Below are 24,798 nucleotides of genomic sequence, written 5' to 3'. Positions count from 1 at the left end.
ATCTGACCTACATGCTAAGAATCAAAAGCAAACTAACTGGACACTTATGTCTCATGTGGCCCCCCTTCAACTGACTGGCTAAGAAGAGACAAGCAAAGAAGGAAGTAGTGTTAGACATCCACTCACTCAAGCCTTTATAGATTACATTTTTGACTAAGTATATTAAGTATAAGAGAAAGTCGGGACATTTCAGTAACAAACCTGGGACTGCGGGTTGAGCTGTCAAAATCGGGACTGTCCCGCAAAAAATGGCTGGGAGGTATGATAACTGTTTGCATAGATTCAAAGAAAACCATGATACCCTGGCAAAGCATATTCCATTAAACGTAAAGGAGAACTAAACCCTAAAAATTAATAGGGCTTAAAATGTCATGTTTTATATACTGAACTTATTGCACCAGCCTAAAGTTTCAGCTTCTCAATAGCAGCAATAATCCAGGACTTCAAACTTGTCACAGGGGTCACCATCTTGGAAAGTGTCAGTGACACTCACAAGCTCAGTTGGTTCTGAGTAGCTGTTGAGAAGCTAAGCTTAGGGGTCGTCACAAATTATCAAGCAGAAAATGAGGTTTGTCTGTAATATAAGCTGATGCCACAGGGCTGATTATTAAATTCTCATGCTAGTTGCACTGGTTTCTGTGCTGCCATGAAGTTATTTTACTGCTAAAAGGAATTTGGTTGCCTTGGGCTGGTACAGAAGCCCAAAACATAACGTACAACATTTCTAGCCTACATCTTTAGTTTAACTTTCCTTGTCCTTTCAGACTCAGTATTTGTGTATAGGTCCAACTGAATGAGCTTGTGTCAAAAAAGGGGGTATATATCCCTTTAAAAGAACTTGCAACAGTTATTTGCCCATCATGTATTAATGAGTTAATATATTTGTAATGTATGCAGCTCTAATTTTCTAGACTCGAGAGAAACATGTTAGCTAATAAAAGTAATTATAATAACTTTGACTATGTGTTTTCTATAAATCACATAAGCATGGCTTATAATGCTTTAGAGTACCATACTAAATGTTCAGAATATATAGATTTAGCAGATTTATATGGATGCTTTCACCCATCTGTCTTATGTCCTGAAAAAACATCAGGGCATGCATTTGATTTGTGCATTATAGGCTAGGGCAGTGGTCCTGAGCAACATGTTGCTCCCCAACCCCACGGATGTTGCTCTCAGTGGCTTCAAAGCAGGTGCTTGTTTTTGAATTCCAGGCTTCGAGGAAACTTTTGGTTGTATAAAAACCAGTTGTGTCGCCAAACAGAGCCTCCTGTAGGCTGCCAGTTCACATAGGGACTACCAAATAGCCAATCACAGCCCTTCGTTGGCATCCTCTTATGTTGCTCCCTGACCCTTCTTACATTTGAATGTGGCTCACGGGTGAAAAAGGTTGGGGATCCCTGGGCTAGGGGGTACATTGGTGCAAAGTTGTTAGGAGCACATATGGGCACAAGAACCATTGTGAATGGTGGCAAAGCATGCTTAGTTGAGTGCTTTGCACTTTTACTGAGCTCATAAATAGATTCCAGATGTAAACATGTTGCTTTGCTTTTCTTTTGGGAAGGGGTTCGAAAAGTCTTTGCCACACCAGTGACAGTGCAAAAGGTACTGAAAAGGTTAAACTGAGACTATCAGATCTTTACAGTCACATGCAATGTTAAAGGTTCAGAGTACAATCCAGCGTTCCTGTGTAACACATTTATTCTGTCACAGCCTATGCCCTGCTGTGTATGGGATTCACTCTTTCCTCTTTGCCTGTGTTTCTGCTTGTATAAGTAACATGTCTGTTCTGCAGACATTTCTGCTGGGGCTTCCTATTCTATGGCTGCTAAGGCGTATATACTTGCCTTACTTGTGGCAGGATCTTCGTTTCTCTTTCCAAGTCTTTCGCTATGTTCGATTTGTAGAACGATGCATAAAAACCTCCCGTACCGTGCTGGACATATTTCTGCAACAAGTATCCACGAGACCTGATGAAAACTTTATTCTTTTTCAAGATCAGGCATATAGCTTCAAGCAGGTTGATCTTAAAAGCAATCAGTTAGCCTGGACACTGAAAAACCATTCCAAGTTGAAACAGGAAGATTGTGTTGCACTTTTCCTTGGTAATGAGCCTGCATACATCTGGATCTGGTTGGGTTTATACAAACTGGGATGCTCTATGGCTTGCTTGAACTATAACATTCGCTCAAAATCTTTTCTTCACTGCTTCAGATCCAGCGGAGCAAAGGTGCTAATTGCTGCTCCAGGTAAATTCTTGTTTTCTTCCCAGAAGTCAAAAATATGGAGTCTTGTAATTTAGCCAACGTAGGGACACATTCAATTCAGTGAGAAAAAGGTTTATAGCGAGAAAAGTCACGGACGAGATTTAATTTGCAATTCAATTCAGAAAAACGTATCTCTCTGTTTATCATATGAAAACTCCATTGAAGTATATGGGAAAAAACTGGAACTGAATTTGGAGAAAAGTTTATTTAACCTTGAATTGAATCTTGTTCATGAGTTTTCACATGATAAACGATGAGATGACTTTTTCTTAATCGATGGATTCTGGCCCATAATATATCACAGTACAATCATGTGCCATGTGACTGAATGCAATAAGTTTATCTCCATGTTAAGCAATTATATGTATCTGATTGCAGGTAGACACATGCAAATCTAGTATCAGTGGAATAACTAGTCACCGCACACACACACTCAAATCAATCTCCAAAAATCTCCCCCTGACCTGACACCCACAATAAGAGTTATCATGGCTCCAGCAGGCCCCAAGGGGATGCGGGCTGGGGACACCATTGCACCCCTGCTAGTTGTGCCACTGTTCAGTACTAATGACTAGTTAGAACTTTTTTGTTTCCATTTGAATCTAATGTACTAAAGGTATTTACTTTAGTTAAGCCATAAAGCCATAAAGATATGTTGCTAGGAATGCTGTTTGTAAAATTACAGATCGCAATCATGTCCCAAAGAATCAAGGCCACGAGTTAACACAACAACACTCCAACAGCCACAATAACTTTTTTTGGTAATACGGGGACTGATGGCGAAGCCCACCACAGCACAGCATCTCGTTGTTGGTTGCTGGCTCTCGCCAGATTTCGGCAACTCGCCCGAAAATTCTAACAGAGAAAATAAATAACTCACGTACAGAGCGCTGACCAAAACATACCGAGGGACACCTTTTGCAATGTCAGTGCGGCTTTATTTCTGCATACAGTGCATTACATACAGTGGGTGTGTAGACAAGTCCTACGCGTTTCGTGCCCCTATACCAGGCACTTCCTCAGGGTACAAAATGCATCACGTGTGAAAGTATTTAAATAGTCTTACAAATTCAGTCAATCAATCAACCATTTAAAGGTAAAGTGCATGTGAACGGAATAAATATTTAAAAATATTACATACAAAATAGTGCGATACAAAAAACCCATCAATGCAATTGGTGTGTAAAATACGTAAAGTGCTAGTGCTAAATAAAAATCTATTGTGCCATATCATTTACTATTACTATAATGATCTTAGTTTTTTTAAAAAGGCAAATTAAAAATCAAATTCATGTAATTGTTTTTATGAATTCATGGAATGTTTGATTAGTTCATTTAATTCATTTAAATTCGTTTGTGAACTGTATATGTAGTAGAGGTTTTTATGAATTCATGAGACATTGATTAGTTCATTTAATTTACTTAGGAATTATATACACAGATCCCAATGCACAAGTATATGCAATATAATATGATTGTACATAGTAATTTTTAATTTGCCTTTTCAAAAAAACTAAGATCATTATAGTAATAGTAAATGATATGGCACAATAGATTATTATTTAGCACTAGCACTTTACGTATTTTACACACCAATTCCATTGATGGTTTTTTTTGTATCTCACTATCTTGTATGTAACATTTTTAAATATTTATTCCATTCACATGCACTTTACCTTTAAATGGTTGATTGACTGAATTTGTAAGACTATTTAAATACTTTCGCGCGTGATGCACTTTGTACCCTGAGGAAGTGCCTGGTATAGGGGCACGAAACGCGTAGGACTTGTCTACACACCCACTGTATGTAACGCACTGTATGTAGAAATAAAGCCGCACTGACATTGCAAAAGGCTTCCCTCGTTATGTTTTGGTCAGTGCTCTGTATGTGAGTTATTTGCTTTCTCTGTCAGAATAATTTTTTTCCCTGATGAATTTACAGCACCATAATGATGAACTTTGTCCTAGTTATTGTTGTATGGATAAAAACATTTATATTATTATTATATTGTAATTATTATAAATGTATATTATTATTTATAGGGAAGTTTGTGGGCAGTAATTAATGTGAATACTGGAGTGGAGAGTGCACAGATTTTGTGCATGCCAGCAAGAGAGTGTAGAACTATAGCAGTGCTACAGATAAGCAGCCATCTTCTGGCTTTCCCTCTTTGTTACTATGGCACTGATAATACATAAAGCAGATGCTTATGAGAACTTCCTTTATCCGGATACAAAAGGTTAATGTGCAAAGAGCAACCACTGTTTATAAGATTCTGTAGGGGTTATGTAATGTAAGGCACTACGTTTACCCAGGACCAATAACCCACAGCAACCAATCAACAATAAGTATTTACTGGTCATCTGTTTAAACTCAAACATCTTACTGTTTGCTATGGCTTACTGCTCCTGGGCAAACTTAGTGTCTTTTATTACAAAATGTGGTGGTCAGAATATGCTACAGCAGATACAACTTCCATATTACAGTAGGACTACATCCATTTGCAATCTCATGAAGAAAGCCCAGACTTTATTGTGTTCATAAGGTGCTTTTCTGATTCAATTGTTTCTCAGGTTTTGGTTCTATCAGAAAAAAAATACACTTTTCAAAGCCATAACTGATCAACATAAGGTCCCTTTAAATGAGCAACTAAATGGGCACCCTGGCATACTGAATACTGTTATATGCTACAGTACCAACATTCCTTACGGTATAGAGTTGTTCATATTATTGCATGTAAATGCAATCTTCATGAAGCCACATATTCTGTTTGATTAGAACTAAGGAGTGCAGTGGAGGAAGTGCTGCCTATGTTAAAAGAAGAAAACGTCCAGGTATTTTATGTAAGCAGAGAATCTGCTACAGATGGGGTGGACAGTCTGCTTGACAAAGTGGAAGCTGCTTCTGACAACCCTGTTCCTAAGTCGTACAGATCAGATGTCACCGCCAAATCCACAGCTCTGTATATTTACACTTCTGGAACTACAGGTAAAACTTCTTACATCATTTTTGCAATCTATGCTTTATCTACAATAGGCATGTCACACAGGGAACACCACTGCTATGCCTCATGTACTATTTTGAGGTTTCCACCCTATAAAAAACAAACTGTACCCCTCCCTCATGTTTGCATGTGGTACAGGGGGCAGCAACTACCAGGAACGTGAAGCTGCCCACAATCCCCAAAAAAAATGATGCCAGCTTGTTCTACATTTTACTTTCTTCTACTGAAACATGTAGGTAATAATGCTCCGCTCTAAGACCTTATTTCATGGTACATTTTGGCATGAAGAAAAATTTTACAAATCAGGATCATTATCAACATAGGATCACTTTTCTTTTTAGCTGTTTCTAAAATATTTGCAGTTTAGACTTCTAACACCAATCTCTTGGCTCAATTGACAATCAGCAACTAACTGAAGCCAGGAAACACATTGAAAGTACATAGACAGTTAGGGGCAGATGTATTAAGGGTCGAATATCAAGGGTAATTAACCCTCGATATTCGAATGGCGAATTAAAATCCTTTGACTTCGAATATCGAAGTCAAAGGATTTTGCAAAATTCGTTCGATCGAACGAGCAAAGGAATAATCGTTCGATCGAACGATTAAAGCCTTCGAATCGAACGATTCGAAGGATTTTAATCCATCGATCGAAGGATTATCCTTCGATCAGAAAAAACTTGGAAAGCCTATTGGGACCTTCCCCATAGGCTAACATTGACTTCGGTAGCTTTTAGGTGGCGAACTAGGGGGGCAAAGTTTTTTCTTAAAGAGACAGTACTTCGACTATCGAATGGTCGAATAGTCAAACGATTTATTAGTTCGAATTGTTTGATTTGAAGTCGAAGGTCGTAGTCGAAAGGTCGAAGTAGCCAATTCGATGGTCGAAGTAGCCAAAAAAAACATATTTTTCCTCTATTCCTTCACTCGAACTTAGTGAATGGGCCCCTTAAGGTCTTGGCCTTCGAAGAAAGCTCCTGTGCAGAAGACTGCCTAGCAGAATTAAACGCCCTAAAACCATTAACATCAGGAACCATGAAAAGAAAACAAATGTAAATTGCAAAAGGGCAAAAGAGAGTATGTTTACAACAGTTCATTTTTTTCTTTCCCCTTTAAATGTAATTAACATACTTATTTAAAGCTGTGGAAACCCAGTTTGTCTTTCTCGAGATACCCAGTAGAATAAGGTGCAGCCCTGTAGAGTGAAGGATGAACTAATCAACTACATTGTTCCTCTGTGTTTGCACATTTAAATAAATTAATAGCAAATATTATATAGGATAATATATCATACAGTTAAAAGAAATACATAAAACAGTCCACAGTCCATGTTATAAAACCCCCCAGACATCCCCTTAAGATAATAGCGCAAAACAGTGTATGGTGCTTAAATGTCAGATAAAAACAATAGACTTTGAGTTTGCAAGAAGCATCATAGTAGATTATTATACAATGTATATGCAAGTAATTAGTAACTGATATAAGCAAAGGCAAAGGATGCGTCCATATGGAAGTTGTAAGTAAAGTGTGATGAAGTTCCATATTCCATGTATTGAGACAAAATGATAGCAAAAACAGTTTCCAGAGCTGGTTAACTAAATTATGGTCACTATTTTCTAATGCACATACATGGTTTCATCTATTATCACATATACAATACATACAATTTTCAAGTTTTCACAAAGTTTACTATATGGTAGCACCAAAATTGTCCCTAATTACTATGGCTATCTGGAAAGGGGAATTCACACAAGCGGAGATAGTTCGAAATTATAATTAAATGTTTGTTTACCCCAGAAAATCACCTAACTCAATATTCACGCATTTCCTATCAAATATAAATCAGAATGTATTTGTTTTACGACAGATGTGTTATTCTTAAATGGTACTTGTAAAAAAGTGGTGCAGTTCCACCCAGGATTCATGCCTCCAAATCTCAGCTCATCCTACCTACCTAATTTAGTAGGTATGCTTTAAAGGGTTTGTTCACCTTAGAATTAACTTTTTAGTATAGTGTAGAGAGTGATATTCTGAGACAATTTGCAATTGGTTTTCCTTTTTTATTATGTTTTTTTTAGTTATTTCGCTTTTTTATTCAGCAGCTCTCCACTTAGCAATTTCAGTAATCTGGTTGCTAGGGTAATTTGGACCCAGCAACCAGATTACTGAAATTGCAAACTGGAGTTTTCATAGATTTGAATAAGAGACTGAAATATGAATAAGAGAAGGCCTGAATAGAAATATGAGTAATAAAAAGTAGCAATAACTATACATTTGTAGCCTTACGGAGCCTTTGTTTATTACATGGGGTCAGTGACCCTCATTTGAAAGCTCCAAAGAATCAGAAGAAAAAGGCAAATCATTTAAAAGCTATGAAAATAAAGAATGAAGACCAATAGAATTGAGCATACTAAAAGTTAACTTAAAGGTGAACCACCCATTTAAGCAGAAACCTACGGGTGATTTAAAGTCCATTGTTATAGAACTGGGAAAACCTAGCGCTCCTCATACTATCTGCACTCTCACCCAGACCTAGGCCTTTGTGGACTTTTCACACTGTACTGCTCAGTGCAAACACATAATGAGATATGACTTGTACAGAAATAACCTGACTTCGGAGAGATTGCATGATATGGGATCACGTTATCATCTTTGGGCACAACATATGTGATTGAATATAACTAAGCAAAAATAACTTTTTTCTTTTTTAAAGGTCTTCCCAAGGCTGCTATAGTAACTCACAGCCGGCTCTTAATGAGCTCTTCACTTTCAACTTTAGCCGGACTGAATTCAACAGATGTGGTTTACATTCCACTGCCTCTGTACCACAGCGCTGGCCTGATGATTGGGGTTCGGGGATGTATTCAAAAAGGTAATAACTTATAAATAAATAAATAAAATAGCAATAAAAGATGTATTCATAAATAAAGCTTTGTGATATAAGAAGGATACAACTGTTCTGATACTGTATGTAATTCATCTATACTGACATAATTGTAACTAAGATGGTTATAAGAACAACATCATATAGGTTTGGTTGAGCTGCAAGCGAGCTGTGGTATTAATGTAGAGGTATTAAAGGACAACTAAGCCATAAAAATAAATATGGCTAAAAATGCCATATTTTATATACTGAACTTATTGCACCAGCCTAAATGTTCAGCATCTCAACAGCAGCAATGATCCTGGACTTCAAACTTGTCACAGGGGGTCACCATCTTGGAAAGTCTCTGCGACAGAGTAGGCTCTGAGCAACTGTTGAGAAGCTAAGCTTAGGGGTCATTGCAAATTATCAAGCAGAAAATGAGGTTGGTCTGTAATATAAGCTGATGCTACAGGGCTGATTATTAAATTCTACTTGCACTGGTTTCTGTGCTGCCATGTAGTATGTATTAATTATTAATCAGCCTTATATTGTGACATTTCTATTCTATGTGTACTGTATATTGTGAGTGGGTCCCTAAGCTCAGTAATTGACAGTGGCACAGAGCATATGCAGTGAATCAGCAGAAAAGAAGATGGGGAGCTACTGGGGCATCTTTGGAGACACAAATCTTTACTGCTAAAAGGCTGAGGTTGCCTTGGGCTGGTATAGAAGCCCAACATAATGTACAACATTTATAGCTACTTCTTTAGTTAAGCTTTAGTTCTCCTTTAATGCTCAATCAGTGATAGTAGAAGCAACAGTAGGGCCTTATTCATTTGAAAAATTGTCCTGCTTAGTTCAAGGTTGTCAAATCACAAATCTTTAATGGGGGGATGTAATAAAAGTCACAAAGAGAATAACAATTGCATGTAATATTCTGCCTTAACTGTTATTGCAATATAGAACACGAACAGCACCTTCTTGATATAATAAAAAGGCCTTTATTCAAACATGGCACAGACCAATCGTAGCAACGTTTCGAGCTGTCTCTGGCTCTTTATCAAGCTAACACACCTGGTCACAAAGACTTCCTTTTAAACAAGTAAAAACAGCGCCATCTATAGACAAAATAGCAACAAAGTAACAGCAATTTGTGTACAATATAAAGCATACTTGTATCCATTTCTAAATGTCGCCACTTGGCAAGGAGCTTTTCTGCTTTTCTTCAATAGTATGTGCTGGAGTCAATTACCTGTAAAAACACAACAATAAAAAAACTATAAAAACAACTGAATATCATATTTATAAAATGGTATGTAACTCATACTCTCTATTAAGGCCATTAGGTGTGAGGGTTTCCAGGCGACGAATCCAAAAGGCCTCCTTCTTGAGTAGCCTTTTCACTCTGTCACCCCCACGACGTAATGGGGGGACATGGTCCACCACTTGGAATCTAAGCTGGTGTATCCCATGTCCCATCTCTACAAAATGGCCCGCAACAGCTTGATCAACTTTTTTTGTTTTTATAGCAGATTTGTGCTCTCTAATTCTATCTTTGACCTGGCGAGTGGTCTGTCCTACATATAATAAACCGCATGGGCATTTTATTACATATACAGCAAACACAGTGAGGCAGGTATAATATCCATTAATATTAATAGGTGTACCTTTACGAGGGTGGTATACATGTGGGCCTTTCAGGCAATTTGTGCAACAGTTGCAACCCAAACAAGGAAAAGTTCCATGTCTTTTAGAATGTAGTAGCAACTGGGTGTCTTTTTTACCACCAATATCGGATTGCACCAAGGATGACCCAATAGTACGACCCTTTTTATATGACATCATCGGGGGAGAATGGAAGCTCGGGATATTTGGAAACCCGTCTCTTAATACCCGCCAGTGTTTACGTAAAATGTTAGTTATCTGTGGGCTAATACTGTTATATGTAGTGACAAACGGTATGCGATCCATTGGTTTACGTTGGCGTCCCTGTAACAAATTCTCTCGGCTAGAGAGTTCAACTTCAGAGCGCTGTTGGACCAATAAAGGGGCAGGATAACCTCTATCAGAAAATTTAGATTGCATCTCATCCAATCTGTGTAGGCAAACCCCCTGGTCACTTACAATTCGTTTCACACGTGAAAATTGTGCTTTAGGAAGTGATTTTTTTACTTGAATCGGGTGAAACGAATTGAAATGGAGTAAGGTATTTTTGTCCGTGGGCTTTGTATATAAATCCGTCAATAAACAGCCAGACATCATATACACCCTAGTGTCCAAATAGGGTATATCACTCTCACTGACATGTATAGTAAATTTAATGAAAGGTGAACATGAATTAATGGACTCAAAGAAATTGTCCAAGGATGACCGAGGACCCGCCCATACCATGAACACGTCATCGATGTACCGGAGCCATCGGAGACAGTGTTCACGGTACTGGGTATTAGTGTAAATGTAGTTCTCTTCAAATTGGTTCATGTATATATTGGCGTACGAGGGGGCCACATTTGACCCCATCGCTGTCCCTCTGATTTGGATATAGAATTGGTCCCGAAATAAAAAATAGTTATTGTAAAGAATAAGTTGTAAACACTCTAATACAAAATTTTTTTGTGAACCATCCAAATAGTTATCTCTGGCCAGCTCGACGCGTAGAGCCTCAACACCCCCATCATGTGGGATGGAGGTGTAGAGGCTCTCGACGTCAAGAGTGACCAAAAGCGTCCTAGGAGGTAAATGATTCATCTCACTTATTTTGCGTATGAAGTCCCCGGTATCCCGTACATAAGAGGCATGTTGTAACACATATGGGTTGACTATTCGATCTATAAAGCACGATAGGGGAGTCAAAATAGAATCTACACAAGAGACAATCGGACGCCCAGGGGGCTCCTGTAGTCTCTTGTGGATTTTAGGTAAGACGTAGAAAATGGGGTCTACAGGATGTTCAGTTTGTAAATACATTGCTAAGGTCATGTCTATAATCCCCGAACTCAATGCAGATTGTACCAACGTTCTAATCTGTTTTTTGATCAAGGGTAGAGGGCTGGAGGTAACTTGCTTGTACGTCATGTCATCCGACAATTGACGATTTATCTCATTGATATACGATACTCTATCCATGACTACCAGCGCCCCACCCTTGTCAGCGGGTTTTATAATTATTTTGTCATTAGACATTAGCTCTTTTAATGCCTCATTTTCTCCATAAGTTAAATTATGTGAAACATAATGACTTTCCCCCTTCCTACATCTCTGCTCTAGTGCAGCCAAATCCTTCGTCACATTCTTAATGTAAGCCTCCACAAACACATTATTAAGATCAGGGGAATACTGGCTGGGTCTTTTCAAACTTAAAGTATGCATCGCTTATGACTTGCATTTAAGAACTCTTGCCGAGTATGTTAAATTGCAGCGAGTCCCACGTGGACTACGAGTGCAGCTACATCCGACATTGTTCTCGGATAAGCAGGAGTATCGTAATAAATGGGAGGCGATTGTTAATAAATGCTCGTTGGACTTAATGCTTCTTACTATGGAACATCTGCAGCAGGCATTACCCGATATTAAGGAGGAGACGAGTAAAATGGAGGACTCTATCCGGAACGCATTTCCTCTACCAACAGTTTCTGGTGGGATGTCTAAACTGACGGACCATCTAGCAAAGTTCCGCGTAGAGGTCGAAGCCCGGAAGCGCAGTAAGTTCCAGCGCGATGCGTGCGACTATACAGCGGATACCGTTTACAGATGGAAACAGCAGCGCAATACAGATAGCGCAAGGGAGAGGAAACCTCCATATGCGCCAAGAACAAGAAGGGAGCTGCCGGAACGGGAGGCGGTATTAGGAGCCGGGTCGGCTCAAACATCCCCTGCATCCACTGCCTCAATGTCTTTTTTAGGTGGGTCGCAAACAACGGCCACCTCAGAGGAAGAAAGCGTGGAGGGCGTAAGCACAAGAAAACACAGATATCCACATCACCGACGCAGACCCAAACGGTGGTAAATATCTCTTCAGTGACTTTAACCCCTTTACATTTACAGGTTCTTGAACGGGGACTTTCATTTGGACTAACATCCACACCTGATTTTTTTGAATTGGACATTGATTTGCAAAAAAATTTTCGGACACTTAAATTAAAGGTTGAGTTTGCAGACAGGGAAAGGTCTGTCCCTGCTGATACACCAGGGATATTCCTTGGGCATACTTTAAGTTTGAAAAGACCCAGCCAGTATTCCCCTGATCTTAATAATGTGTTTGTGGAGGCTTATATTAAGAATGTGACGAAGGATTTGGCTGCACTAGAGCAGAGATGTAGGAAGGGGGAAAGTCATTATGTTTCACATAATTTAACTTATGGAGAAAATGAGGCATTAAAAGAGCTAATGTCTAATGACAAAATAATTATAAAACCCGCTGACAAGGGTGGGGCGCTGGTAGTCATGGATAGAGTATCGTATATCAATGAGATAAATCGTCAATTGTCGGATGACATGACGTACAAGCAAGTTACCTCCAGCCCTCTACCCTTGATCAAAAAACAGATTAGAACGTTGGTACAATCTGCATTGAGTTCGGGGATTATAGACATGACCTTAGCAATGTATTTACAAACTGAACATCCTGTAGACCCCATTTTCTACGTCTTACCTAAAATCCACAAGAGACTACAGGAGCCCCCTGGGCGTCCGATTGTCTCTTGTGTAGATTCTATTTTGACTCCCCTATCGTGCTTTATAGATCGAATAGTCAACCCATATGTGTTACAACATGCCTCTTATGTACGGGATACCGGGGACTTCATACGCAAAATAAGTGAGATGAATCATTTACCTCCTAGGACGCTTTTGGTCACTCTTGACGTCGAGAGCCTCTACACCTCCATCCCACATGATGGGGGTGTTGAGGCTCTACGCGTCGAGCTGGCCAGAGATAACTATTTGGATGGTTCACAAAAAAATTTTGTATTAGAGTGTTTACAACTTATTCTTTACAATAACTATTTTTTATTTCGGGACCAATTCTATATCCAAATCAGAGGGACAGCGATGGGGTCAAATGTGGCCCCCTCGTACACCAATATATACATGAACCAATTTGAAGAGAACTACATTTACACTAATACCCAGTACCGTGAACACTGTCTCCGATGGCTCCGGTACATCGATGACGTGTTCATGGTATGGGCGGGTCCTCGGTCATCCTTGGACAATTTCTTTGAGTCCATTAATTCATGTTCACCTTTCATTAAATTTACTATACATGTCAGTGAGAGTGATATACCCTATTTGGACACTAGGGTGTATATGATGTCTGGCTGTTTATTGACGGATTTATATACAAAGCCCACGGACAAAAATACCTTACTCCATTTCAATTCGTTTCACCCGATTCAAGTAAAAAAATCACTTCCTAAAGCACAATTTTCACGTGTGAAACGAATTGTAAGTGTTCAGGGGGTTTGCCTACACAGATTGGATGAGATGCAATCTAAATTTTCTGATAGAGGTTATCCTGCCCCTTTATTGGTCCAACAGCGCTCTGAAGTTGAACTCTCTAGCCGAGAGAATTTGTTACAGGGACGCCCACGTAAACCAATGGATCGCATACCGTTTGTCACTACATATAACAGTATTAGCCCACAGATAACTAACATTTTACGTAAACACTGGCGGGTATTAAGAGACGGGTTTCCAAATATCCCGAGCTTCCATTCTCCCCCGATGATGTCATATAAAAAGGGTCGTACTATTGGGTCATCCTTGGTGCAATCCGTTATTGGTGGTAAAAAAGACACCCAGTTGCTACTACATTCTAAAAGTCATGGAACTTTTCCTTGTTTGGGTTGCAACTGTTGCACAAATTGCCTGAAAGGCCCACATGTATACCACCCTCGTAAAGGTACACCTATTAATATTAATCGATATTATACCTGCCTCACTGTGTTTGCTGTATATGTAATAAAATGCCCATGCGGTTTATTATATGTAGGACAGACCACTCGCCAGGTCAAAGATAGAATTAGAGAGCACAAATCTGCTATAAAAACAAAAAAAGTTGATCAAGCTGTTGCGGGCCATTTTGTAGAGATGGGACATGGGATACACCAGCTTAGATTCCAAGTGGTGGACCATGTCCCCCCATTACGTCGTGGGGGTGACAGAGTGAAAAGGCTACTCAAGAAGGAGGCCTTTTGGATTCGTCGCCTGGAAACCCTCACACCTAATGGCCTTAATAGAGAGTATGAGTTACATACCATTTTATAAATATGATATTCAGTTGTTTTTATAGTTTTTTTATTGTTGTGTTTTTACAGGTAATTGACTCCAGCACATACTATTGAAGAAAAGCAGAAAAGCTCCTTGCCAAGTGGCTACATTTAGAAATGGATACAAGTATGCTTTATATTGTACACAAATTGCTGTTACTTTGTTGCTATTTTGTCTATAGATGGCGCTGTTTTTACTTGTTTAAAAGGAAGTCTTTGTGACCAGGTGTGTTAGCTTGATAAAGAGCCAGAGACGGCTCGAAACGTTGCTACGATTGGTCTGTGCCATGTTTGAATAAAGGCCTTTTTATTATATCAAGAAGGTGCTGTTCGTGTTCTATATTGAAGTATCTATGGTGTGTGGTGGCCACCTCTGAACGTGCACCTGAAATAAGTGGAGGAGTTGTGTGCTGACACAGAATTACTTATTAAACTGTTATTGCATCACAAATTTTAATTGTCCATTGCACACTAAGGAGAGCTTGAAGGTGTCGTAATCTTTTGGAGCAAACATAACTTTTTCGGAATAAGTTTTATTACATTCACTGCGGATTGGCGCAAACTATAAAATTCTGTCGGAAGAGGTCACTAAATAGTTTCTGGGTTCACAAAAGCTATATAAAAAATTTTGTTCACACTAAGGCATAACTTTTGTTAATAGTTTTTCCGTTGCCGACTTTTATTATATTTCCCCATTAGATACTGTCGCACATTGTTTTTTCTCTAAAATCACTGGCAGAGAAATCTCAGATTCAGCCTCCCTCCTCCCCATATGTGTGAATACTGGCAGGTCTCCAAATCCTCCCCCCTCAGAAGCCCTGTTTCAAGCATCTTGCACTGATAAGATCTAAAAAAGCTTGAAGCAGACTGTCTGCAAGTTTGGATATATAGCTCTGAATTATTAGGTTGTATCTATCCTATTAAACTTATGGTTTTGGGTGCATAGTCAGCCACAGGGACTTAAAGGCTCTACCAGTGTCAGACTGGCCCACTGGGATGCCAGGAAAACTCCCGGTGGGCCCAGGTGTCAGTGGGCCTCTTGCTTCTAACCAGCGCCGACGGCAGCAGCCCAGATGCCGCCCCCTTCCTCTCCCGCTCCGCGCTTAAACATTAGCATCGGAGCAGGTTTCAGGGGGCAGTATCGCTAGTGCATTGAGCGCTAGAACGGTTAAAACCCGGAAGTTCGGCTCTTAAAGTTACAAGAGGCGGCTTTTTGCCGCCCCTTGTAACTGGCCGCTCGCTGCCGCCTGAGGCAAGGGTTTCACCTTGCCTCATGGCAGAAGCGGCCCTGTTTCTAACCATTTGGCCTATTTCATGGTCATTCCCTATTCCTTTATGGTAAAAAAGAGGCTTAAAGTGGACCTGTCACCCAGACACTAAAATCTGTATAATAAAAGTCCTTTTCAAATTAAACATGAAATCCAATTTCTATTTTTTATTAAAGCATTCATAACTGTTGTAAGCTCATTTAAAAATCTCAGCTGTCAATTAAATATTGTCTGCCCCTCCTCTATGCCCGTGGCATAGAGGCGGGGCAGACAATAACTTTCACTTTCCATTCAGCACTTCATAGATGTCCCTGCTCTCCCCACATTCCCCCAGTTCTCTTTACCATATAACTGTGTAGGCAGGGCATGGGGATGGACATCAGGTCCCCCATTCTGTTGCACAAACAAGATTCTGAGATGATGCAAGGCTTGTCTTAATAACAGTGTCCACAAAATGGCTGCTGCCTGTTTGCTATAATTATTAATTCCCAGACTGAAGGAAACAAGATTCAAATAATTTATACAGTGTAATTAAAGTTCATTTTCCTTGACTAATCTGATAAAATAGGATTTTGAATAATTTTTTTGGGTGACGGTTCCCCTTTAATAATGGAAGTATAGTAATAATAATAATAAAGTCTAGTAAGTAGATATAAAAGACTTGGAGAATAATGAGGTTGACTTCAGAGAGGAGGAATAATAGTTTGGAAAGTGGGCCCATGGTCACGGTTTACCGGTGGGCCCACTGGCATTCCAGTCCGACACTGGGCTCTACATACTTTTATTTAAACATGGGGATAGTTTGGAAGGTCGGCACTTAAATAATGCATAGACTCGAGGCATTGTGCCTTTTTGATAAGTGTGCTTTCATTTTCTTACACACAAATCCACTAGGGATGCACCGAATCCACTATTTTGGATTCAGCCGAACCCCCGAATCCTTCCCAAAAGATTTGGCCGAATACTGAACCAAATTGGAATCCTAATTTGCATATGCAAATTAGGGGTGGGAAGGGGAAAACATTTTTTACTTCCTTGTTTTGTGACAAAAAATCACTCTATGTCCCTCCCAGCCCGTAATTTGTATATGCAAATTAGGATTCGGATTTGGTTCGACCGGGCAGAAGGACTCCACTATTTTGGATTCAGGTGAATCCCAAATCCTTTGCGAAAGATTCAGCCGAATACGGAACCAAATCAGAATCCTAATTTGCATATGCAAATTAGGGTTGAGAAGGGGAAAACATTTTTTACTTCCTTGTTTTGTGACAAAAAATACCGCTATGTCCCTCTCGCCCCAAATTTGCATATGCAAAATTAGGATTCGGTTCGGCCGGGCAGAAGGACTCGGCCTAATCCTGCTGAAATAGGCCGAATCCTGGTCGAATCCCGAACGGAGTCCTGGATTCGGTGCATCCCTAAAATCCACAAAATATTAGCATAACGTTTAGGAACATCGGTGGCCACTGAGCATTTATTTACAGGACATTATACAACCCAGCTGGATAATTAGGTTGGCTAATGAGATTGTATAAAGGCTTGTAAAAATTTTCCAATGAAATAGGGTGCAATGTTGTGGAAACAATGTTGGTTGTATGATAATAGTAGGATTTTTAAAACAAGGTTTACATACATCTTATATGGTAATCTGAGCATTTAATTTTATTTGAAGGTATTTTATTTTTCATTATATTTATAAGCCACAGAGTCTGCTGTAAATTGCATATTTCTCTCTCTCCTTTGCATGATTTGTAGCCATATTTTTATATCCACCTGGTCTTTATTAAATATTGCTCTTTCCAATGTTATCCAGTTATATTAATTAACTTATTCCTGCCGTGTAAAAACCAGCATTTGCTATATTCTTGACTTTGACCTGATTATCATGGTGATAAGGTTAGAATTAGTCTATGTGCTCTTCGTAGCATATGTACTTAGTCTTTAACCCTTAACCTGCAAAGCATACAAATCCTACATATTGGGCAGCATAGGCCGGAGTTGCCAGAAACATGTTACCACAAATCATAGCCCCTTAGGCAATAAGCAAAGAGTGATGTAGAATTGCTCTTGGGAACCAATTTTCTCAGCCAATGACACTCCAATGTTTAAAGTTTATCATTGCACCCAAGAACATGTAGCTGAAGTATCATCCATGGAAAATCGTATGCATTGTTTTTAATTTTAGGACTCTAAATGGCAGACAGTTGGGTATTCCTTATAGATTAGGGGTATTGGTGATCCATAAAACACACACAGTGTATTGTGTTTGTATAGGCTGAAATGGGATCTCATTAATGCTTCCTTCATCTGCCTTCCTTCCAGCCAATCACCTCCACTCCTAGAAGCTCCTGTCAATCATGATGTTCAGAAATCCATTAATCTCATTTAACTTTCACAGGAGCATGCTGTGTTTTGAGAAGTAAATTTTCAGCCAGTCAGTTCTGGGATGACTGCAGGAAATACAACGTGACTGTTGTCCAGTATATTGGAGAGATATTCCGATACCTGTGTAACACACCTAAGGTATAGTAAGCAATATACACAAATGTGTAATACCCCACAAATACAAAAAACAGTAAAGAAAAGGGACACCTTGATTCCAATACTTCTAAATTTAAAGGAAAGGCTCACCTTTAAGTTAACTTTTCTTACGTTATAGAAAGGGATAATTTTAAGCAACTTTTCAATTTGTCTTCATTTTTTTTATAGTTTTTGCGTTATTTGCCGCCTTCTGACTATTTCCGGCTTTTAAATGAGGGTCACTGACCCCCTATAAAAAAACAAATGCTCTGTAAGGCTACAAACGTATTGTTATTGCTATTTTTTATTACTTTTATTTCTACTCAGGCCCTTGCCTATTCATGTTACATTTTCTCATTCAAATCAATGCATGGTTGCTAGGGCAATTTGGACCCTAGCAACCAGATTGCTGAATTTGCTGCTGCTGAACAAAAAGTGAAATGACTTAAAAACCACATATAATAAAAAAATGAAAACCTCTCACTATAAACAACTAAAAGTTAACAACACCTTTAAAATATCAATGCCTACATCAGAGTAATACTGTAGTTTCCTCTAAGAATAAACTTTAATGTGCAGTAGCACTCCATGCTGCATTCAGTGTTGTAAGGGATATTGACATGAGATCAACCATTTCATTTTAAGTCTAAGAAACACGATCAAAGAAATATAGTAAAATGCAGGACAAATCCAAGGCAGTAAATTCCAACTGCAAAGTGCTTCATTAGGGAAATAAATGATCTACAAAATGTTTCAGGCTAGACCATTAATCTAGCCTGAAATGTAGTAGAGCATTTATTTCCACAGTAAAGCACTTTGCAGTTGAAGTTTACTGCCTTGGATTTGTCCTGCATTTTACTATATTTCTTTGATGCTTTGTTATTTTGATATTTTGATGCCCCTGCAAGATCACCAACAGAAAAACCGATATTGGTAAGCTAAAGTTTACCTTAATATAATATAAGTCTAAGAAACACTCTTTATTTTGTACTCCTTAAAAAAGTTCCGTAGCTTTATCTGTACTGCGTCCCCCACTTTCAGAAAGACAACGATAAGGATCATAGAGTAAGGCTTGCTGTGGGAAATGGAATCAGACCTGATGTATGGAAGGAGTTTGTTCATCGCTTTGGTGAAATCAAGATATTTGAATTTTATGCTGCAACTGAAGGAAATGCTGTCTTTTTTAACTATACTGGAAGAGTAGGTGCGATGGGTAGATCCAGCTTCCTGCAAAAGGTAAGTTCTACAGCAAACTTCTTCATCATTTTAATTACCTTTAATTACCTTTTTTTAACAGGAGCACAGTGTGAAGGGAGATATATTTCCCCTAGGTTCATGTCTTAATCCCATATGTACAGCATTTCTGAGTGGGTTAATTCCCATAGAAAATCTCACCTGGGAATAATTAGCAGGCTCGATCTTATGCCTGCTAGAGAGGGTTGGGGCTCAGAGTGAAAGATTGAGACACAAACTTAGGAGAGCTGGGAGCTGAGTGTAGCCATTGGAAGCGGCTGTTTATTTTTCCCAGCAATTCTCTTATTTACTAAACCACTTTCAATTCTGAAAAGAGTAAGGGTGATTTAGAAAGTCATGGCAGGGTGCAAACCTCCAGGTTTTTTTTTTTTCAGGTTTGTCCCACAGTTTATAAATTTATGAACTGCAAAACTGCAATGAACTTGGCTTTGCATCACTGGCTAAGGTTTTCAATTCACTGTTATTGGTTTAGTACAGTCGTTTAACTATGACATCCCATTTTATTTAATTGTTAATGTGATAACACCAACATTTCATTTCAGATATTCCGACCATATGGAATTGTTAAATATGATGTGGAAAAGGATGAACTGGCCAGAGATGCTTCAGGGAATTGTATAAGCGTAAAAACAGGTAGGAGCCTTTTGCTATAATTCACGAAATAATTAAATTAATAACAAATGTTTACAACACAACTCACTACAGAGACTCTCCATAAATCAATTTGTAGGGTAGATGATGATGTATAACTGTTCTCCATCCTTCCATGGATGCATTTATCTATATTTTACTCTATAATACATCTCCCTGTCTGAAGTATTTGTCCTAGTTATGTCAGTAATTTTAGAGGTTAATACTTTTAATCCTTATTTCAGATCTCCACCTGAATTAGAATTTAAGGTAATCATTAATTTATAAATATACTCCTACTTCCAGTGGCAGGATGGCTCTTATGTGATACTTTTCACGTGTTGGCACAGATCCATTACATCCACCAAAAATCTTGCCTGGAAGTCATACATTGCTCCCATGTAGAACTCAGCCATGTTCTTACATGTATCAACTAAATGTGTCCATTTAGAACAGTTTATAGAGTCAGCAACCCTTCAGAGCTGCTTTAGAAAGGTAAAAAATTACACTTCAATATTAGAAAAATGGTCACACATAGAAAATAGATAAAGTAATTGGAAAAAGTCTGTACAGTATTTCTGAAACCAACTGAACAGAAAAGAACAATTGATGCAAGAAAACATGAGTCAATGACCATTTTCTGCTTATATCGAAAGGCCTACGATTGTTTCGCTTTTTTGCCCAAAATGCTAAAAGTTAGCAAAACTTGGCTAATGACTTTGTGACAGACAAATAGTAATTGAAGTCCTATAATAGTGAATATTAGTCACAAAAAATGTACACAAACTGACCTATTGAACTTGTTTTTGGCATAGGTGAGACAGGTCTGCTAATTGCAAAAATAAGTGCAATGGCTCCATTTAGTGGTTACGCTGGAGATAAGGCTCAAACAGAGAAGAAGAGACTCCGGAATGTTTTCAGAAATGGAGATTTGTATTTTAACACTGGGGATTTAGTAATGATAGACAAAGAAGGATTTATATACTTTCAGGATCGAGTGGGAGACACATTCCGGTAAGAACTGAAACCAAACTCATAAAATATAACTGCTTTTGAGATGTGTTCATGTTTGTATATTTGTTATACAGTTCGTTTAATTCTCCAAAGGGGTCGACAATTAGTGATGTAGAAGCCACCACTCAACCCACTGAACCTGTTTCTGGCTGCAATAAAGTTGCGGCTGCATGGTGGCTGATCAAAATAGTTGGGTCCAAGGGCAAAAATATAAAATGATTTCATTATTATTATGCATCACTTCCCATACTATTGGAAAAAACATTTGTATTATTTAAATTGAGCTTTTATTAAAATAGTCATCATTTGTAAATTCAATATTCTTTCATTTTGCAGCTGGAAGGGGGAGAACGTAGCTACAACAGAAGTGGAAAGTATCGTTGCAATGTCCGATTTTGTGGAAGAAGCAAATGTTTATGGTGTTGCTGTGCCTTGTATGTGGTAATGTGGTTAACAGTGCCACAAATTTAAATTTCAAGTCATAACTACTATACAAAACAAATGAGTGATTTTTGCATTTAAAGCATGCAGATCCATATCCAGTCTGTAGAGCAAACCAAAGAATTTAATGAAGACTTGTCTAGTGGTAGATCAGGACACAGGGAACGCTAGAAATTCATAGTCTGATCCTGCACTGGTTTCCCATGAGGTTTTCAAGGCTACCAGCTTGGTTACACAGTAAACATATGCCATGATGCATCTCTGAAGTTCTCCAATGACTGTACATGGTTGGAAGATAAAATTGCCAACACAGTCACTCCAGACCAAGCTGGCAGCTTACAGAGCCGTGCATGGGCCTCTGGCTGCTCCTTTATCAATTCTGTTGGATAATAGTGTGTGGCAAATTATCACTGTCATAGTCTTTAAGAAACTGCAAGACAGGCAATCGGTGTGAACTAAAATAGCCAGTGCCATCCAAAAATGAGTAAAGCTATAGCTTTCCGAGTTGGCTAAAGACTATATGAATCTAAACTAAACATATATACTTTATGGAACTGGCTCCACATTGCCTGAAACAAAATTGAGAGTTTATGCAAATAACATATCTCTGAAAGAGGATACAAAATCACCGAAATAAATCTTTCCCTCCTTAGTTATAGTTTCATATTTTTCTTAAATAGCGAGAATGAACAACACGGATTCTGTATGTATCCGATCAACAGAGAAATGTTAAAGCAAGTATAATGCATATTGCTTATCTTACATAGATAACGTTTATGGTTAGTAACAACCTTCTGGAGCAGATACTCTCCATCCTGAGCCAACTACATTTGTAGCACATTGGGTACAGATAGTGATTTATAATACACAAGCCTAATAAAAAAAAAAACTCTGAAATGTATATCTATATAAAATAAAAAAATATATATATATATAAAATGTCATCAGCTATAAACTTCTAGTGGTGTCAGTTTCTTCATTGAAAGCTGCATATTGTAAGCAATATCAGACTTCATACTTTGAAATATGATGATAATTGATGTTGTCTCAGAGTTGATTTATCTTTGCAAATACCCTTGCAATTTAATATGATCATATAACTTCTTAGAGTTTTGTTCCCCAGCCAGTGTCTTGCAAGCAACATGTTTCTCCCCAATCCCTTGGATGTTGCTTCCAGTGGCCTCAAAGCACGTACTTATTTTTGAATTCCAGGCTAGGAGGCAAGTTTGGTAGCATAAAAACCAGGTGTACTGCCAAACAGAGCCTCCTGTAAGCTGCCAGTCCACATAGGGGTTACCAAATAGTCAATCACAGTCGTTATTTGGTACCCCAGAAATGTTTTGGATGCTTGCTCCCCAACTCTTAACATTTGAATGTGGGGTCTCCCACCTTAGAGACTTTAACTATCCTTATATTTTACAAGGGGAAAATAAGTTTTTTCGTATGCAAAGATTTGATCTATAAATTTGGGGTAGCTAAAAAACATTTTTCTTGAGTAAATGTCTATAAACAGTGAAAAAACAAACAGCATTTTATAGAGAGTCATCATCCATTCATTTTTTTTGTTGTTTATGAGCATAGTCAATCATTTACATAAATCGAAAGACATAAAGCTTAAATTATTATTGAAACTGTTTGGTATATTTCTAATTCAATATTGCTTTCAGATCATGAAGGAAGAATTGGAATGGTTTCCGTGAAACTAAAAGAAGGCAAAGAATTTGATGGGAGAAAACTATATTCAACAGTTGCCGATCTTTTGCCTACTTATGCCAGACCTCGGTTTGTGAGAATTCAGGTGGGAAATCCTTTGCCTAGATTTACTAAAGATCATAAGAGTTTTAAAGTAATATATAATATAATATATAATTTTATAAGAAAATGGACAGGAATTCTTATACAGAAACATGCCAACCTGCCAATAGTTGCATTATTTTTCCCTTAAAAAAATCGGTCCATAGTCAAAATGTACAGTTTTAGCCATAAGACTGCAGTCACTTAGGGGCCAATTCAATAACTTTCATATTTTATTTATGTGTTTTAAACTAATCTGAACCACGAAAAATCCAATATTTATTAAATGTAATGGAAAAGGTTAATGGCAACTGTCCTTGACAAATTGTATTTAGAAGTTTTTTTTTCGTACAGAAATTCTTACGACCACGCGGATTTTGAGGCTTTAATCTTTTTCGGCTTTGTTACATTTTTTGATTCATTCATGTTTTTTTTTATCTGGATCTTTTAATAAATAACTAGTCATTCGTGCTTTTTTAAAGATGTGAGTTTAGTTGTGGTAAAACTACACAAATTAAAATTTTGATAAATAATGCAATATGCAGTGAACAAGGACATAGAACAGCATAAGAATGCTATCGCAACCATTAGATGTCTCCAATAGCAGCTGTCTGGAGGACCCAAGAACCCCAGCAAACAGTTTGGATTTTTTGGCAAATCATAATGTAAAAAAACTGTAAGATTTTGGATGATGACAAAAAGTTGATGTTTTTTTTTTAACTTTTTTTCTGCTGCAGGATGAAATGGACGTTACAGGCACTTTCAAGCAACGCAAAGTGGCCCTTGTAAAGGATGGTTTCAATCCACTGACTATAAAAGATCCTCTTTATTTCTTGGATGATAGTAAAAAAACATACAAACCAATGGACATACACATTTATAATGCAATTGAGCAGAAGGAGTTGAAGTTGTAGAAGTATGCTTAGGTTTTCACGAAAAGAACTTATTTTGCCATACATTATATGCTCAAAATGAAACTTGTCCTCCATTTACTGAGTACTTATAAAGAAAAAACAGAGATCAGAATTGAATATTGAATTGAATATGATTTTAGGAGCCAATCATACAGTTAAGGTGGCCATAGACTCAAAGATCCTCTCGTTTGGCGACATCGCCAAACGAGCGGATCTTTCCCTGATATGCCACTAACGGCATAGCTATATCGGGGGTAATTCGAACGTTCGGCCGAACGATCGAATTACGATGCGCCAAGCGGCTCCGACGGGTAAAAATCCAACCTTCCCGATCGATATCGTGCCCAGATATCGATCGGGAAGACCCGTCGGAAGCCCCCATACACGGGCAGATAAGCTGTCAAATCGGTCCAAACGACAGATATCGGCAGCTTTATCTGCCCGTGTATGGCCACCATTACTCTGTCAGTTTTATAGTCCTAGAGAAGAGATTATATGCCTCAGGCACCAATATTGAGATTGTAAACTACACAGGGGAGAGGTCTGAACATTT

At 38.4% G+C, this 24,798-nt stretch overlaps 1 protein-coding gene across 1 annotated transcript; it reads left to right on the top strand.

Annotated features, from left to right (window-relative positions):
- Window positions 1-1,695: 1,695 nt before the first annotated feature.
- Window positions 1,696-24,473, top strand: LOC108711336 (very long-chain acyl-CoA synthetase). Its single transcript, XM_018252974.2, has 10 exons — window positions 1,696-2,252; window positions 5,050-5,259; window positions 7,989-8,147; window positions 18,077-18,201; window positions 19,240-19,434; window positions 19,995-20,085; window positions 20,898-21,096; window positions 21,433-21,530; window positions 23,205-23,335; window positions 24,069-24,473. Exons 1-10 carry the CDS (start codon window positions 1,784-1,786, stop codon window positions 24,243-24,245), a joined length of 1,854 nt encoding a protein of 617 aa, XP_018108463.1. The 5' UTR covers window positions 1,696-1,783; the 3' UTR covers window positions 24,246-24,473.
- The last annotated feature ends 325 nt before the right edge of the window (window positions 24,474-24,798 follow it).

Source organism: Xenopus laevis, chromosome 3L, assembly GCF_017654675.1.
Source record: "Xenopus laevis strain J_2021 chromosome 3L, Xenopus_laevis_v10.1, whole genome shotgun sequence".
Classification (NCBI taxonomy): domain Eukaryota; kingdom Metazoa; phylum Chordata; class Amphibia; order Anura; family Pipidae; genus Xenopus; species Xenopus laevis.
The sequence above is the reverse complement of the archived record's forward strand: the minus strand, read 5'-3'. Positions and strand labels throughout refer to the sequence as shown.

Coding starts and splice junctions, on each gene's coding strand:
- LOC108711336 (XM_018252974.2), top strand. CDS start 1,784: ATGTCTGTTCTGCAGACATTTCTGCTGGGGCTTCCTATTCTATGGCTG. Junction 5,260..7,988: donor TTACACTTCTGGAACTACAG/GTAAAACTTCTT, acceptor TCTTTTTTAAAG/GTCTTCCCAAGGCTGCTATA. Junction 21,097..21,432: donor CGAGTGGGAGACACATTCCG/GTAAGAACTGAA, acceptor TTCATTTTGCAG/CTGGAAGGGGGAGAACGTAG.